Source organism: Chelmon rostratus, chromosome 18 (genome assembly GCF_017976325.1).
Source record: "Chelmon rostratus isolate fCheRos1 chromosome 18, fCheRos1.pri, whole genome shotgun sequence".
Taxonomy (NCBI): domain Eukaryota; kingdom Metazoa; phylum Chordata; class Actinopteri; order Chaetodontiformes; family Chaetodontidae; genus Chelmon; species Chelmon rostratus.
Genome location: NC_055675.1, coordinates 6,375,095 through 6,394,559, shown reverse-complemented (window position 1 = coordinate 6,394,559; position 19,465 = coordinate 6,375,095). Strand labels below are relative to the sequence as shown.

The 19,465-nt window shown below is 44.9% G+C and overlaps 1 protein-coding gene across 1 annotated transcript in view; it reads right to left on the bottom strand.

Moving 5' to 3' along the window:
• Nucleotides 1–19,465, bottom strand: part of ches1 (checkpoint suppressor 1) — a 55,290-nt gene that overhangs the window by 14,820 nt on the left and 21,005 nt on the right. The window contains exons 2-3 of the mRNA XM_041959286.1: nucleotides 14,139–14,738; nucleotides 3,386–3,537 (exon numbers count right to left, since the gene is read on the bottom strand). Coding sequence (XP_041815220.1) covers nucleotides 3,386–3,537; nucleotides 14,139–14,720 — 734 coding nt within the window. The 5' untranslated portion in view covers nucleotides 14,721–14,738. The remainder of the gene's footprint in view (nucleotides 1–3,385; nucleotides 3,538–14,138; nucleotides 14,739–19,465) is intronic.

Below are 19,465 nucleotides of genomic sequence, written 5' to 3'. Positions count from 1 at the left end.
TGCAAACTGGTTAATAAGAGTTTGTCTGTTGTCTAATGACATAACAAGTGTAACAGACTGCGGTTGCAAATTCTGACCCTGTGTCCACAGTGGCCAAGTTGTTACACAGAACTTGTTCTAAAGGGGCTTCAGCGTTACAAAATAGTGTTAATTTCTTCTTACTGCTTACACTGAATGGAGTATTGGAAAGTTTTAAAATCCCAAGATAGTATTAGTATAAACCTAAGCTAAATGTTGCACTACATCCAGCCTGACATGCTTAATATCTTTGGGAAACTTTGAGATGTGGATCCAGCAGCATTACTGTACACAATGTTGCTTGACAGATTACCATACAAGTGGTGTTCATGTCTTAGCCCATTAGCAACAAATTGTGCATACCCTGTATATGCTGTGCATGTGCTTTACTTCGCTGCCAGCCAATTTTCTAAAGCATACCATAAATTCTTCGATCGATTTGCTACTTCGCAGGCAGCCACTGGTGTCCATTAATCTAAGGATGATATAAAAAAGTCAACTCACAGAGACGTGAAGGATGCTTGTTATTCACTTATAGAATTTAGAGGCCTTTATGCGTTTCCTCAAAGTTGTCTTTGAAAGCGGTGACTTTTTGAAAGCTCTCCTTTTCAACAATTCAAGGATGTTCAAGCATGCTCTCAGATCTGAGAGTCAAAAAGAGTTTCTTCTGCCCAGACAAAAAGACAAAAAAAAAAAAAAGAACAAAAATGAAGGTTGTGAAAAGGCTAATGTAAATTTCATATCTGGCATTAACGCGTTTGTTGTTCAGGAGCTCACTCTCAGGTTCTCCATGTTGGAGCCTCCTTTGTAAACGCACCAAATCCCTGCTCATAACTGCAAACAACTGTTGTGTGTCTTTGACAAGAAAGGCAACAAGAGATCGATTGTGATTCTAGTATTTCAAGCAACTTCCAATCTCTGCAAGGACACTAGAGCTGCAACAATGCGCCGATGATTCAACTGAATCAAATGGACAGAAAATTCATCAGCAGCTATTCTGATGATCCACAAATCATTTAATCTTTTACACAAATATGGCCACACTCTGGGGCAGCTTCTTCTCTGTGGGGATTTGCTACTTTTTAAACTGAATCTCTTTGTGTTTGACATTGTATAGACCAAATGAATCAATTAATCGAGAAGATAATTGTCAGGTTATCTCATTACAAAAATAACTCTTAGTTGGAGCCCACATGGAACTGGCTGATGGGAAGGTGGGGTAAGACACACACGCACACACACATACACACACACACACACTGACAAACACACAATAGATGCAGTACATACACAAATTCACACACTGCATGCTCTTCAGGTGCTGCATCACAAGGGACTCCAGGCTCCACTCTAACCAAGAAATGGACTCTCCTCACTTACTCTCTCATCTCCCACTGTGTGTCACAATGCAAATGAACAACCTCCTCCCTCTCCCTCCGCTCTCCTCCCCTCACTCTCCGCACACTCCGACCTCTCCTCACTACACCCCGCCTCCCCTTCCTCCTCATGTTCCGAATCCGGCCTCCAATTTGTTCCACTTCCCCATACCTCATTGTTCAAAATGACACTTTTACATTTTATGGTGAACCAATTATTCTGTCTTACACAGTCCGCTGGCTCTGCAAGCCAACCTGCCCGGATCAACTGGGGAGCGGGGTGGGGTGGTGGTGGGGTATTCAGAAAGAGAGAGAGAGAGAGAGAATGAGAGAGACGGAGAGGGGGGAAGAGAACAAGCGGAAGAAAGGGAAAAAGACGGCTAATAGTACTCTCACTGACATCTCCACAGGGATGGTCAGAAGAGCCAGAGGGAGAGGATGGAGGGTAGAGGAGAGGTCAGGAGAGGAGAGGGAAGGAATGTGGAGGAAACAACACAGGTGGATGCTGTGGAGAGGTGTATGTGTGTGTTGGCAGGGGAGGGGGGGGGGTCAGAGAATGCAGTGGATGTAGACAAAGGAGGATTTAATTGAATGATAAAGTGGAGAGAGAGAGAGTGAAAAGGGTGGAGAGAGAGGGGGAATAAATCACAGCAGGGATAAATAAAGAAGACGGAGTACTGGGTGCCCCACTAGTTGTAATGTATGCCTGAGGATGAGCGGGAGGGTGTGTGGGACATTAAAAGAGGAGGCAGGAGAGCGAGAGGAGCGTTAGGAGCCGCAGGAAAGGCGGAACAGGGGGACGGACGGGGAAGACCGGGGAGAGGGCAAGGGAGTGAACAAGTGAACATGTGGAGAGAGGAAAAAAAGGCAACCAGCGCTTCTACCTGTGATGTGCCTGAGGGGGAAGGAGAGAGGAGGAGGGATGGAAGTGAAAACAGCGTGCAAAAAGATTTAAGGAAAGGATGGGGCGGGTCAGCTGTATAACGCCTGGGGCCAGGTGGGTGGAGAAGGGGGGGGCGACAGATGGAGAAAGAGTAGGAGAGGTGGAAGAGTATATACGCTTTATGTTGTACTTGCCACAGGGCAGCAACTACTGCTTATTTTTAGCGATTTATTTATCTTTCTATAAAGCATCAGAAGATAGTGAAAAACGCTGGTGACAATTTCCCAGAGGCCAAAGTGACGACTTCAAACAGTCTAAAACACAAAGACAAGAAAAGGAATTTACAATGACGTACTGGACAGGATATTCACACTGATGTCTCAACTCAATTACATTTCAATTCAAAAAGTCCAGACTACATGTCAATCCACTTGGCTCTTGAAAATCCGCTCACTTTTATCAGTATTTGATAAACATAGTAAAAAAGCATTTCCAAGAATTTGTTCCAGGAAGGTACGTTTCTTTTTAAATGTATAATTGCTTAAAGTGAAGACCTGCTTCCCTGCTATAAAACTGTGGACCACAATAAACAATCAAGTACACAGAAGGGCTGGACGACTGGCCGATCGGTTATTGTACAGACCTGCACAAATATATCGGCAGTCACCAGCTGACGGCGGCCAGCTGCTTAATTTGAACATATTTGCCAACACACCATTTATAACAAGTAACCACAGTCTGGACGAACTGTTTGCGCACATGTACACATGTTAAAAAAGGCAACAAACCAACAAGAAACCAGCAAATCATTTCAAAAGCTGGAACTGGAAAACATTTTCAGTCTTTATTTCAATAAAAAACTTTGGTTTTTTGAGGCTTGTTCCAAGTCAGATTCACCAAACTCTCTTAACACAATAATAATTGTGTTCATGCAAGTCCAACAAAATTGTTGAATGACTCTTATCTCCCTCACGAGTGAAGGCAGAGGCAGCGATGTGCTGTAGCCTCTATCTCTCCCCGCTCCCAATGAACCCAGCAAAAATAATCAAATCAAAACTCTAAAGTGATTAAGCAATTAACAATCACCCAATCAGCTAATCCGTCTTACCTGTGGTGAAATGTCTGAGGCAGGGTGGGCGGGGAGGTGGAGGGGGTGGCCAGGCCGGGCGAGTAGGGATGGTACGGCGTCTTCTTCAGCGCCTGGATCAGGTTGTGCCTGTACTCTGGATCTATGGACCACAGGGAGCCTTTGCCTATGCTCTGAAAGACGGAGAGAAAGAAAGAAGGAGAGGGTGAGGGAGGGGTGGAGGGGGGACAGGGAGACAGATGACAGAGATGTTATTGGAAGTGCTATCGGGCCCCTCAAAGCACATCACAAACACAGCACAGCACACTGATGTGAGCCAACAAGTCCAAAGCCCAAACACAGGCTCAAAGTCCAGACCTTGTGCCGGATTTTTATTTACCAAACCACCTGTACACACAGCAACGAGTCCCATATTCCCCAGGAAGATAACGCTCGGAGGAACGAGAATTAATATACCCTCAATGCCACCTCGCTCAATATTTTCCAATCCTCCACCTCTCCGCTGAAAATAATCAGGAGGCTTTTTTCTGATTAAGACACAGGGAGACTGTTTAACTTTTTCCACTCCAGAGGCGATGGTGGTGTGTATTTTTAGATCAAAGCAGCTTCCCCTCTCACCTAATGAAGCTGTCGGCTCCCAATCTGACTGAAACCAGCCTATAGATTACAGAGAAGGGAGGGATCTCAGACGGGCCGCCGTGAAAATACATCCCTGCCTCCACCTCTCCGCGCTTTCATCTTGTCATCTGCATGTGGCTAAACCTGGAGTTTGTGTACGGCAGAGGCTGAGAGCGGCGGCAAGAGGCAGAGGGAGGAAAGTAAATATAAAATTAAAGCCGTCCTGCCTCGTGCTCAGCTCACTTTGTAGTGCTCTGTGATATGATACAGGTACAGGCTACAGGGTGGGGAGATGTCAAGACTGCAGGCTTCTGATTTTCTGCAAATACTGCGAGGAATCTATTAAGAGGGAAATGTCAGATGTGCCAGAGCCGTGCGTGTGAGCATTAATTGGAGACAGACTCTAAAACCTGAGGAGCATTTTGTATTGAAGCGGATGAAAAAACACACCTTCCCCCACATCGGCGGATCAGTCAAAAATTCACCTCACAGGTGAACGGCGTTTGCGGAGTTTACAGCATTGGAAAATTACAGAAGCAGATATATTTTGCCTCCTCTCAGGCTTCTGGGCCCGTACTCCTCCAGAAATACGCTGAGGCAAAAAGTTCATCAATACTGCTCACAGAAAGGTGTCAGAGTAACATGTAAGAGCAGCTCTAAAGTGATCACATGACTGATCAGGTGTGTTCTGAGGCACAGCCACTCAGAGACAAGGATTCACACTACCTCTGCCCCATTGTTGATGTACGGAGCTCTGATTTCTTCATCAGAACAAATTAGACAAATAGCTTTCACTTTACTTGACCCCCAGGTTGGGAACCCCTAAACTCCACTGAAACATGTTACAATAAGCTCTGCTGAGCTACTTTATGGCACCATTGACAGCAAGCGCTCTGTTGGTCATGTCACAAAAATTAGTAGAAGAGCTGACACACAGAGTGACCAAACTTTAATATGAAAACAACTGAAATATTAACTGTCAGCGCAGCAGCAGAGGTAGGACACATCTCAAACTTAAAACAAAGGCATCGGCATCTGATGTGCCGCAGCGCCGGTCCTGCCGCAGGCATCAGAATATGTTGGAAATGAATCATTACATTCGAGTCTGATATCAGCCTTTGATACACTGTGTGACAATACAAACCGCACCGTGTCGAACGAGTGACGACCACGCACGGCCTCATTTTGTGTCTCTCTGCGTGTCTCCTGATCCCAAGATGTCCAGTGATCAGTCAAAAGCTGTGCGACCGCTCACTACAGCACCTGACCTTGTAAGAATGCAAGACGCTAATAAGATGTGTGTGCACTGTTGATTTGTGTCCCCCCTGTTTGGATATTTGAATTAGCATGTAAGCCATGTTGAACACAGGCCATATGTGCCATGTTTTGCTGTGTGTGTGTGTGTGTGGGGGGGGGGGGGACTGTGTGTATGGCGAGTTCCCTAGGGAGTGTGATATTACCCAGCGTGGTCTGCTCCTGGGAGTGCTTCTATTACTGCCAGCAACGCCTCTCCTGGAGAGCATGATATTACACACACATACGCTCGCTCCCACAGAGGTGACCCCCACTGGGCCAAATTTCCCCTTGCACCTCCAGCAGTTTGTGTATATATATGTGTGTGTGTGTGTGTGTGTGTGTGTCCCTACTGTCTGCCCGCTTGCCAGCCGATTAAATCAATGCTCCCCACAGAATCTCTGTCTGCCAGGGCCCCTGCCTCTGCCAACCAGCCAGCCAATCAAAACGCTCAATCTGCAGACCCCCCCTCTCCCCTTCGGTCGATAGGCCAATCACAGGGCACAGCTCACAGGAAGGGTCTGTCACCTGGGTTATAGCGGTCGCCTTGGCAACAGGCATCATCTGGGCTTGGAAGTGAGAGGAGATGAAGTGGACTTTTCATTTTCTGATAAATTCGCAAAGTTGAGAAAAAAGCAGCATGTCCCAAAAATCGATTATCACAAAAAGTATCTGAGGTCAGAGATTGGCTTTGAGTTTTCAGCGGGGTTCAACTCTGATACAGTGTGACACAGATTTTAAAAATAGCACACCTCCACAAGGTGGATCTTACGGCGTAAAAGCAGGTGATACAGGACTGTGGTCTTGAAATTAACCTGAAACTGTGTTTGTGATCTCCATTTATATCATTTCCTCCCTCCATCCTTTGATCCCATCTGGTCGCACACCTCTCATATGAGCACTATTTTCTGGATGATGTGTTTATTTGAGTTGCATCTACACGCTGGTGCAGCTAAAGGACAGGATTACACAACAAATAATCCACAACTGTAAATGTTAACCCCTACTTGAGGAAATATCTCACACAGTGTGAGATAAAAACGGACTGGGCCCCGCATTGGACTTTAAATTGCAAGTTTAAGCGACATTACGCTTAAAAGAAATGGATTTAATTATATGTATCTGTGTCACTCCACCAGCTTGTAGTAGTGTTGATTATTCACACACCTCTGTGTTAGAAAACTGCAGAATACTGAGCGACGAGCAGGCGTCTTCATGATGGAGAAAACACACTGTAACTTGCCTGGGACACGTCACAGTGCGAGTAAAAGACAAAAGGGGAAGAAAGAGGAGACAAAGGCAGATAGAGAGAGGGAGAGAGAGATGATCGTGTGTTGCCAACATCTGTTTCCTGTGTTATATAAGCTGTGGGGGCTGGTCTCCCTTGGAAATGGGAGATATTAAAAAGTCCTGCTGCCACTGACCCCGCTAGTAACACTATACTACTGCTACTGCATTCCTATCTGCACTATTATCGTTTCACATATACACTGAGCGAGCACACAGTACACCACATGCACTGTAGATCATGACTTAAAATACACTAGGGCAGGTCACCTCATGTTAGAGAACTGAATACACAAGAAATACACTGAAGGCAATATTAAGAACTACACATATCTACTCTGTAGGTTTAACCAACCCTCACTCATATACTTTCATGGGTTAAAGGAGCAGTCTGACATTTTTGGGAATACCTCTATTCACTTTCTTGCTGAGAGTCAGATGAGAAGATTGATGCCACTCTCATGTCTGTCTGTTAATATGAAGCTACAGCAGCCGTTTAGCTTAGCTTAGCACAAAGGCTGCAACAGCAGCTAGCCTGGCTTTGCACAAAGGTAACAAACTCCACCTGCCAGCACTGCTGAAGCTCACTAATTAACACATTATATTTTGTTTGTTCAATGCATGCAAAAAATCATTTAAAAATGAGACGTTGCGGTTTTATGGAGGTTCATTCCTCTCCTAAAACAAATTGTAGTTTTTACAATTCCTGAGAAACAAACAGCACAAACAAACGGATGTTAATTGGTGAGCTTCAAAGGAGTTTTTCAGATTTTTTTTGCTTTTACTAGCTGCTCTCCTGTCTTTAGGCTAAGCTAACCGTCTAATGGCTGTTTCATATTTAATGTCGTGAGAGTGGTATCAATGGTCTTCTCATCTAATTCTCAGCAAAAAAAACAAATAAGCACATATCCCAAAATGCCGAACTCCTCCCTTAAGACAGACAACATTGTCTACCATTGTTACTGTCAACAAATCCCTAAAAAAGACCAAAACAACAACGTATTGAAGCTCCTAACAAGTGCTGTCTGTGCACCCATAGCCTGATATATCTTATTCCTCTGTGCCTCAGAGCTCCATTGTTGTCAGAAACCTATTGAAAACATATTAATGAGCTTCACTGTTGCACTGGCTGACATATTGCTTTATTAAAATGAACACAACCACTGCAGTTTATGTCAGTCAGTCCCACATGCACTGTCCAGGTGCTGTAATTCTCATTAGAGCAGACAATGTGTTTGAATCCGCAGCTGAAAATAGTCCCTATCTCCTCCTGATGGGGTAGTGTTCGATAAAAAAAAAAACTGCAGTGCCCAGCTGGTTTCAGGAGTTGCAACCTCTTCTTAAAGATTTACATCTTCAGTAGAAACCAATGAGCGTGGCGCTTAGTGCCAAAGATAGGAGACGGGTCGTCAGAAAGGGTTGGATTTGATGATAATGCATAAAAATATCCTTTAGTTTTCCAATCAACCACTATAACAGCTGTAATAATGCAGCTATACACTCCCCGCCAATGAAACTACAGCTTTAAGTAGTTTAATCACAATCAGCAATGGCATCCACATACTGCGGAGACACATTTAAACAGTTCATACTGCCTATTACAAGAGGAGAAAGTAAATTTTGGTTTCAGCTCAGTAATGAAATGAGATTAAAAAAGACGTATGATGCACAGAGAGCACAGAGCTGCCACTCTCTGCGCACGCACGGCATCAGCATAAGAGGCTTTGTTGTTCAATGCACTTCCCCGTGCAATATGACTTAACCTACACTACCAATCTAAAGTATTATGACTGCATACAATTTCATGATGGACATCCACAGTTGGAGTGAAAGTATTAACCCTAGTTGTGTTTAAGCCTGATTAAAAACAACTGCGATACAGGGATCCATCAATACTTAGCGTACATTTACAGATAAACAGAGGATTAATAATATAGCATCCATACAGCGTGGACCAGATAGATGTCTGCACACCGATTAAGATTATGAGTCCAGCTGAGGAATAACAATATGAGTTCTGAAGCAGAAGTGTAACTGTAATACGCACACAGAGAGACACGAGTTACAGCAGAAGATGGAAGCTTTCGAACAAGGCGCAGAGAGCTTTTAAAGAGGAAAGAGGCAGACGGTGGGAAAAGAAAAAGAAGGAGAAGAGGGAGGATACTTCTTCTGATAAAGTTGCTTGAAACAGGCCAGTTCTGTTCTCGTTGAAGGCCATTTGACAACAAAGAGACAACAGGACAAAGAGGCCCTGTTGGGTGTGAAACGTCCATGTTGGTTGGACGACAGGCTGTTTTTGTCAGTCCATACAGAAACGGAGCGTGGTAACGTGTGCGTGAATTTCTTCTACAGGTGTTGTGAATTGACTTTTCTTCCACAAGTACCAAACCTGTTTGGTACTTGTGGATTGTGGTTTTAATTTAAACCAGAGTTTGCCCCAGTTTGTGCTTCCCCTGCATGTATTTTTACATTTCAGTCTTTTGCGTCAGCTGTTGTTGAGTCACAGGTATAAGTCTTTGGTTTCCTAAACACTGGGCAAACTTTCAAAAACTTTGCAGGTCAATTGCCAACACTGGAGACTTTTCCAGATTCCCCAAAGACTCAATCCTGCTGGTAGGAAAAATATTCCACCCGGTTCGCAGGACATTTTTAACCGATTTCACAAAGTGCAACTCTATTCCTTCAGCCTAACTTCGATCTGTGACTAAAATCTAATGTGCAAAAACACTGACTACAGCAGAGGCACAAACTGGGCCTAGTCCAACATAAGCAACTCCCACAGCACCTATGATATGCTGTCACTTAGCAATTAATTTCAGTCAGGTCATTTGGGTTTTGGTTGTTCCTTAGCTTGTCATGGAGGCATAATTTTCACATCCGTGAAAGTTCTCCAAGGACACTACCAGGACAGGACCAGCCTCACAGATGTTTAAATTGTTTCCCTTAGGCTAGATTGAGCAAATGGTATGTGACAACAAGGCTTGTCCTCACGCTCGTGACACCCAATGACAGAAACAAACACGTTAGACACGAGTTTTAAACGAGATAAGAAAAACGATTAGAAAAACAAAGCCAGCCAGTATATTTTAACAGCTTATTGCAGCAGTATTAACCGTGGCCATTAGGAAAAAGCAGAACAAGCTGTAAACACAACACTGATATATTATCACCTTATAAAGCTGTTCTGGCTACCATGCTAGCAGACAAGTGGCTGTTTCTACATCCAGCAGACGGGATGCAGCATTAGCGTTCTTTTGGAGTCATGCTTCTCTCCTTTTAGGTCTGTTTTGGTCGCCACCAACTCCCCGGGGAAATGTCTGGCTCATTAGCTTCTAAATGCTCCATTATGCTCATCAAGTCATTTCGAACTTTCTCTGTCCGCTGTTCGGTGCTGGGAAGGTGGTGTACAGTGCGTTAATCACGGCAATTTCTCTTAACAACCTCCCAGACACCGCTGAAAATGGGGTTGACGAGAGTGAACCAGAACAGGAAAGTTGCAGGCCGTAAAATAAATAAAGAAAGTGGGCTGAAAGATGCTAAAAAGTTCCCTAGAGCTGTGGGAAAATGTCGAATATGCTGGTAACTCAGTGGGTTTGTCACTATGAGCGAGCCTTTTCATATTACACATCGCAAATTAAAAAAAAAAAATGCTTGTAAGGAGATGCTGGCTTCAGCCTTTAATCAAATATAAACTAATTTCAGATGCTCCAAGTCAAAACGTAAAAGAATCAAGGAGGCCTCTCATCTGAGCCGGGCAAGGTTAAGTTAGAGGTGACACACTTAGCAAAACCAAAGACCGAGAAGATTCATAGTGAGTCTTAGATTACAAAACTCCCTGTTGTCTCTACTGCGATTTCATAAGCGGTTTGGAGAAATATATCTGTCAGTGCGTGTGTGCCTGTGTGTGTTCGTGTGTGTGTGTGTGTTGCGCTGTTACAACACTGATCTTCAGCACTGATCCAGAAGTCTGAGGGCAACAACACTTGTCATTAAGGCATGTCATTCAGCACAGTGAGGAATCCTGTTTGTAAACAAAGCCATGGCAACCGTGGGACTCACACTCTCTCACGCTCTCTCTCACAAGTTTGCACACCCACACGCAAGGCTGACACGCACACACACATACACACACGCACGAGCGTGCACGCACGCGCACGCACAGCGCAGGAAGCTTATTCTAAACTAGTCCCCATCTTGTCATCTGCCTGGATATGACCCAGAAATACAGTCACTGGAACAAATAGGCCACTGTCATATTAATCTCCACCTCTGTAAATTGATGGAAATATGATTTGGTGCGTTCACAGTAAGCCACATCTCCCCTTTCTCTCCCTGTGTGTCTACGTCTCTCTGTCCATCCCTCACGACGATAACTTGACCTCCCCTTAACCGAATCCCTTTCTTCTCTTCCGCAGCGAGCAACTAGTGAAACATAATGCAACATAACAAAAAATAACTTAGACCCTGTAATTGCACGCTCAATTCGAAAAGACATAAACAGGTAAAGGAAAGAGCAAAGCAGGGAGAAAAAAGGAGTATTCACATGCAGATATTCTCAGTGAAAAGCTTTGAATGGTGGAGTCTGACTAAAATTACAGAGATTCTGTAATTGCAGCTTCAGATAAAGCACGGCACTTGGCAGGTAGAGTAGGAGTCTGCAGAGATGTGCCCTCATTTCTCCACCGCCACAGCAATCGCCTGTGTGTGTGTGAGTCCTTTTAAGCATTCATGCATGCTTGAGAGCGTGTGTGTGTGTGTGTGTGTGTGTGTGCATGCGTGCGTGCACTTGTTTGTTTGTGTGTGTTTTTGGAAGTGTGTGTGCGCACGAGAGAGGGGAATAGGTTTGAAGGGTTAATTAGCGTGCTGTCTTAAACGGTGTGCAGTGACAGGAAGACAAGACAGGCTGTCCTTGCCAAAATCACCTCTACACATGCTGCTCCCCACACACACACACACACACACACACACACACACACACGCACACACACAAAAGTACATATGTGCATATAACACGAGATGAGGACAAACGCTCATTCTCCCCCACTCAGCACCTCAGTACCCATCTGAAGCTCATACACACATGCACATATCTCCACACACACACATACACACACACACACGCCTAAGTCAGTAAAGCCAAATCAGTTTTCCCGTTGCTACAGCAACAGCATACTTTTATGTCAACTGCAACCTAGTTACTATGGAGATATGTATACAAGAGAAACTCTGTGCCGTCGTAGTCAAGGGCCAGATGACAGCATAGCGTGAGGGTGTGTGCACAGACACACACACGAATACACACACACACACGCACATACGCACACACCATGTCCTGTTCATCCTTCAACCATTTTGTTCCTCAACACCCCCCCCCCCCACACACACACACGCACACGCATACACACACAAAGCTCACTCAAAAGGAGGAGTTACGGTTCACACGCTGGTCAAGGAAAGCATAAAAAGCTCCCATATCCTCCAGTATAATCCCAATCACGCTAACACGCAAAGCTAGCATTGATCCTCGCTGTTTGTCCCCCACCCCCAACACCCTCGGGCAAGATGAAATCTAAAGTCTGCTGGCATCTGTGTTATTAAATCCTCCAGTATTAATTTAGCACTAATTGAGTGAGGGATTCATTCCCCGTTTACCCCGAGTCTTTAATGGAGTGAAATCTGGACAGGAAAGCCAGTATAAAAGACTGTATCAAGACTTAAATCAAAAGCGAAACGCTGTTCCCACTGGGGGAGCGCAGAACGTCTGAGTGAAAGAGAACTATGAAAGCAGAGATCATCAACTATTGATAAGGCTGAATCTGGTACAGCTGTAGACAAAATACAGAATATGTTTGACTTCAAGTTGGATATGCCTGCAAACCGCTGATAACTGTCTGGCTGTGAAATAAGTTCTAGCCACACATGATAGAGTGAATAATGGGCTGCGTATTTACCATGTGGCAGCAGTGTTATTTCACCATATAACTATTCCCAAAATGATTGATGAAAGGTGATGAAAAACCCAGCGTTGGTTTGAATTGGGGCTGGGCATCTTTGAAATTTTCAATACCTGAGCCAGTACTCGAGGAAAGGCTGTCTGAGAGGGGGTCAAACTGGCCAATTAGTACTTTTCACCGCTCCATTTAAGGCGGGCATCTGTACGCCATACACAGTGATATGAAAATGATGCAGAAATTGATATTAGATACAATAGACACAACGCAGTGTTGTTTTTGACTGCATTATAAAAATGAGGAAATTCTAGACTCACATACATGAGTACACCCTTTGTTTCACCATGACCTGACTGCGCCACTGAAACATTTCAGCAGTATTTTACTTGGAAGTCAGCTTCAAAGAGTTCATGCATATCTGCAAAACCAGATCAAATAGCTTATACGCTGTATAAGAAAGTAGCTTAATTACTGGGATACTTAAAATTGCTTAATGTTATCCTCAAAAATCAATTTTCCATCAAAAGTAGCCTTATTTTTAGTGAGGACTGCTTTACAGTCACACTATACTGTCACATACTAACAGACGAAACGACTGGTCTCTGCACTTTGGCTGCTGGGCTCATACACTGTGTGAGAGTTCATACTGTCTCCATAGCTTACAAACAAAACTATTGTTAACATTTAACTGCAGCCAATGATGGAAAGAGAAAGAAGAGAGGGACAGAGAGAGCAGCAGTCAGCAGATGATGGAGAGGTGAACAGTGCACACACCACACTGCATGAAGTGCACCTGAAAGTTGTGTCAGTGAGAGAAAATCTCTTATTCCCTCTAATGTTAATGTATATATAGGACTTTTTCTCCAAATAATGTTTAATGATAGCCGTTATGAAGTATTCTGTTTCTAATTAATAGCCAACTAACACTAATTACTAACAACTACTAACATTTTTAACATCACAATTCATAATTAATCAGGAAAGTTTTTGAGGTACACGTTTCAGTTTTTGAATGATTAGGAAATGTACTCTGAATATCAATAAGTTGCCAGAGTGCATCGCAACAGAAAAAAAATGTCCTCCCTGCAGAGGTCGGTCCTCAAGCCTGAGAAACGACCCTGAGGAGCACAAAAATCACAATGCACATGTAGCAGGTAACCGTCAGCAAATCCATTTTGGAATTACAGTTTGGCTAAATCACCAAATGGAGTTAATTGATTAAAGCAGATAAAAAAAAAAAAAAAGGAGAATCCTGCTAGCAGCATTAACTCTGATCTTTGCTTTAAGGGGACAACGTGGATGCAAGGAAGTTGCAGGACAACTCGTGTTTTCTGCCTCTGGATCTCTGATACAATACTACAGTAATAATTTTCACTATGTTAGTTTAAGGAAAATATAACACAAGCAGTCATACAAGAATGATTTTTTTTCCTGATCAGGTCAGGAAGTATGATCAAAGAATAATAAATGAATGGAAAAAAGAACCAGAGCAGGTTTTTGATGGTCAAATTTCAGCACTGCTTCATTTGGTAAACAAACAGTGTTGTAGATCAATACTCAGCCCTTAGCTTGAGGGAGAGCAAATATCATCCAGCACTTCTCGACACATCTGCTGATGTCTTTACCTGGCTCCGGTCTTTATCCACCTTCTTGAAGCACTTGTTGAGCGAGAGATTGTGGCGCACTGAGTTCTTCCAGCCTGTGGGGGCGCTTGCAAAGTAAGGGAAGTGCTCCAGGATCCAGCCGTAGATATCCTTCACCGGCAGCCGCTTGTTTGGCGCATCCTCGATGGCCATGAAGATCAGGCAGCTGAAGGAGTACGGCGGTTTTCGGTTGGCCCCTGCTGCCAGGTCGTACGCCGAGTGCGCGTCGCCGAGCAGCGGGTCGTCAGGAGAGGGAGACGAGGAGGAGGGCGAGCGGGGGTGCTGACCGTCGGGGTCCTGCAGGGGGGAAACGCTACGCAGCCCGGAGTGGCTGAAGCTGTTGAGGAGGTCGGTGCTCTCGTGGAGCCAGGAGAGGCTGGTGAGCTCCTCGTCCTCGGCCTTGGAGAAGGATGCGGACAGGGACAGGGAGAGGTCAGCCGCCTCGGCCTCTGACGCTGCCGTGGCGGCGTCCCCCTGACGGTACGGCGGGCTCATACCCTGTGAGGCACTGGCTCCACTACTGGGGCTCTGGGCCTTCTTACTGGGGGGCATGGTGGGTCCCATCCAGCCCAGGGCTCACTCCTGGAGAGGGAGACGGAGAGGGAGGAGGGTGAGAAGAAGAGGCAGAGGGGAAGGAGAAGCAGGAAGAGAGAAAAAGGAAAAGGAGAAAAAAAACAAGGTCAGCTTATGAAATTCAGTTGGCTTCTCACATAAAGCCTTAATTTTTGTTAAAGGCCAAAGGGTGGAGACGCACAACACGATTTTGACCACACTCCCAATTAGACTGTTTGAGATCTGAGGGGAAAAATATATATCATAATTTTTCTCTGGGGCTTTCTATCCAAGTCTGACTGGGATGGCAAATTTAGTGCTTCATTGGTTGAGGAAATCTGGCCTTGTACAACTACCCTCTAATTACTAGTGTACCAGCAAAGTATTGACATTACATGGGGCTGCTGTCATAACATACTGAATACTGTTAAAGGTCCAGTAGCTGTATGGACACAGATATGATTCTGGTGCTTTAACATCTCTACAGCAAAAGAAAATGTTATTGATGAGTGCAGAATAAACTTTAGCTGCTGGATTTACAACATTACAAACAGTGTCTAGTGGTCAGACTTAGTTCCACAGCAGGGAATGATCTAGAGCTGATCACGATCGGGAGATTTAACGAGACAAAAAGAAAAAGAACCTACAGTGTGGGTTCAAATCCAGCCCTATTCTAATCAGACCATTATTCTCCTAACATAAGAGCAACGCTGTGCTTGTTAGATGCCGGCAGAGTGTGGCAATTGAAGGGGACTGAGGCTGAGTATCACAGCACAATCAGAAGGCTCGCAACCGGGCCTTTGATTGTCCTCTAGCACAGACAGCTGTGGGGAGGACCCAGGCAGCAGCTACAGCTAAATGTAATCTGCTCCACTCACCCTGTGAACATGTTTCAGAGTCTGGACACAAATACACAACCCGGCTAGGATGCACACGTGCCCACACACGCACACACACTCGCACAGACACACACACACACACACACACACAAGTAAAAATGAGAACCTAAATTTGCATTCATACACAAATTCGAGCAAAACAGGGGCACAAAAGGTTGCAGAACTTAAAGCATGCACACACATGCAAACATGGATGAACACACACACACACACACATCAGAGAGCAGCGCCATTAGGACACGGGGATTAAGTCCAGATATGTTCTGGCTGGCCCCTGTGTGGTGCGATCGCTCTCTAATCCAAGGTGATCATCGGCCGATCTGTCCCCTCACTCTGCGTGATTGACTGACAGCTGTCACCCATGGCAACCCGCTGTGCCGTGACAACTGTCAGTTCGCAACAGCTCTGGCCGATGCGTCACCATGGCAACAGAGCAAAACAACTCAGCTCCTCTCTCGTTGTGATGCTTTTCTCTTTTTTTCGTCTCTGTGTGTCTGTCGCTCTTCCACCTACCACCCCCCCTCCCCAGCTCTCCCTCCCCCCCACGTCTCCCTTGTTTTTCCCACTTTTCTACCAGTGTCGATAACTCTGCTTACTGGTGTTCTTGGACTGTAGTGGAAGGACTGAGCTAAATATAGAATTGTGATGTATAGCTGCTATGCTGTTGCTCGGCGTATAGTCGGCCAGCCTATAGTCACCCCGCTGCTCCATCCAGCTCCCTCCGCGGCACAGGGAAGCGCTTGACGGAGCTGGATGTCTTTGATCTCCTCTCCACTTCTTCTCTCCTCTCTTTTCACTTCTCACACTTCCTGACAGCACGCACACTCATTCAACAAGCTGTACCTGTCTGAGGTACGGCGTTGTTGCACCAATATTGACATTGAGCGTAATGAATTCAAATTGCCCCGGTGACGATAACGGCGTAGCTGAAAATAGTCAGCGCATAATCAAAGGGATGGGCGAGGTGGAAAGGGTGTTTGACAGGCTTTTCAAGGTGTGTGTGTGTGTGTGTGTGTGTGTGTCTCAGTGTATTTATGCATGTGTTTGACAGGCTTGTCACGGTGTGTGTGTGTGTGTGTGTGTGTGTGTGAGGGCATCATAGTGACATTGTTCCTGGTAGGAGTCCACTGGAATGCATGCTGGAAGGCTCTGATGCTCTCTTTCTCTCCATCTCCTCTTCCTCCTCCTTGTTATGTTGCCATAGCGGCAAGGGGGCCATGAAACATTACGGCTGACAGTAAAGTCATCTCATTTTACTGTTGCTATGACAACAAACTCCTCACTGTTGGTTGGGGCCAGTGCGAGCTGCCGCCCAAGCCTCGTGCCTGAGTGTGTGTTTGAGGAGATGTGTGTGTGTGTGCCACCATTTCTCCCATGGGCTCTCATAAAGCTTAACACACTTGCTCAGCTCTAAACAAACTTTCATGCAACTTCTACAGCGGCCCCTCAGGACCAACTGCTAAAGGACAAAGGCAGATATCGCTCAAGTTCAGACTAAATGATGCCTGCTGCGTGTGTGTGTGTGTGTGTGTATGCTTTTGAATGTGTGTGTGTGTGAGAGAGAAAAGCATCCTCACATTTGTTTGACAGATGGGACTGTGCTATTCTCTCTGTCTTCTTCATTCTCTGGATCCCTTTTGTGTTTGCATGCTTTGTTTTGATTTGTGTTCATCTGTGTTTGGCATGTCCACATTTGGCTTAGCGCGTGCACATGTTTTTGCTCCTGCGTTTGTGTGTGTGTGCGCATCGGACTGTAAGCACACACTCCATCTAAGTGTCTGTGCATACCAATGCGATTTAAGGCAGCTGTAATCTGCACGACGTGTCTCTGTTCTCACTGTGACCCTGGCACCGCACCGGTTCTGTTTGCACTCTGCAACCTGATAACATGGACTTTAAAAGACGCCATTCAATTAGAGTAAATGGATTTCTCCATCTGAAACGCCATTCTTGAACGCTTAGAGGTTGGTGGTACACTTAAGTCGGATTGTTCCTATTATTATGCTGCCATGAATATAGGTTCCATAAGAGTCTGCCACTTAACAAAGGCTGAAAATTACTGTGGCAAATGTGTTGAACATTTAAACTTCCACAGACCCAGCGAGTGAAACAGCCCTCTATTCATCTGCGTTATTATAAGTGACAGCAAAGCTTAAATGATTAGCGGATCAATTGACAAAACAATTGACCAGCAGAAAATTATAATCTCCAGCAATTTTAAAAATTGATGAATGAATTTAAGCACTGTGTCGAGTAAACACATCAATCAATCCCTCACACATTGTTTTGCTTTCAACAACTCAAATGTGAGCTTTGACAAAACAATTCTGACTCCAGGTCCACTTGCTACCTTTTTTCCAGTGCCATATCACATGGCCTTCGTCAGCAGATGCCGTTTGCTTGGTTGTCATGGAGATGGATTTTATCCATACTGCAGTACGCAGCGTTGACTTAAAAGGTAAAAGAATTTAAAGGACAGTTCAGCATTCTGGGAAATACCCATACTTGCTTTCTTGCCGAGAGTTAGATGAGAAGATGGATACCACTCTCATGTGTGTTCTGTATCAAGCCGCCACCAGCAGCCCGTTAGCTTAGCGGAGTCTCCACTGGTTGCCTGGCAACCTCACAGCGAGGACAAGACAGGGAGTGACTGCGCCTGGCCAAGAGAGAGTCTGATACACAACCTCCTGTAAAATCAGTAATTTTCACATTTACAGATGCAACATGTTAATTAGTGAGCTTTAGAGGTGCTGGTAGGCGGACACTGTCACCTTTGAACAGAGCCACACTACTTGTTTCATCCTGGTTCAAGTCTTTATGCCAAGTGAATCAGTCCCCTGGCCCTAGATTCACTGTTAGCGGACAGACATGAAAGCCAGAAGTATCCGTGGTATCTCCTCAGAGTCACACAGGGACACATTGCGGTGACTCTAACAGGCGACCGTCACGATCTTAAAAGTGACATTTTTGAGGCAGCACACCTACCTAAAATTTATGACCCATCCTTTTCAAAAAGGATCAAAAAAGGCCAAAAATATGAGCTAAATTTGTTTAGGAGCAATTATGATTTTGCCAGGACTTGTTTTGTTGCTGCATGTCTGACAAGATATTGACAAGCCTAAAGGTCCTCGTCCACAGTGTGCTGCTTGGTTCCAGTCGTATCGAGCCTCAGCTAACAATGGTGCGCCATTAAAAGCAGAACATTTTTAAAATCAATATATCATTACACTTTGCTGTCGTCTGCAAAAAAGAATGACGGAGCGAGACACAGTGGCATTTCAGATTCAAGAGCTAATGGTGCGCCAATTAATATGATCCAACCTCAGATTACAAGTTGTCAAAGATACTTATTTGGCAATCAACCATCAAACCCACCATCGAATGAAGTGAGATGAGGGTTTTGTTTGTTTCTGAGGTTTTAAAGATGACCAAAATGGTCGAGACTAAACACAAACCCAGACGATGTGTTCATTTTGAAGAATGTCACTGGCCCCGCTTTAACCTTGCTGACCTCTGACCAGCTCGAAACTCTCTGAAGCCTTTGTAACTGGAGGCAGAGGCCACCAGTGTTTACACGGAGGGGAGAAGGTTAACAAACTCCTTTGAGAGTGGAGAGGGTGTGGGCTAATTCATGCGCTCTAATTGACAGCGTAATCATCCAACACTGCATTCATGCTCTCGCAGATACTTGTCTAAATCACATGCCACATTTACGTAATCCTCAGAAGATCTCCAGTCCCTGTTGGCAGCTTTTTCTGTCTGACTCGCAGGCGTTTTGTGTGCCGAAGCCAGAAGAAACATTTCAATAATGTACTTCATTTCACTGTCTTGTACTTGAGGCTGCTGCAATATTAGCCA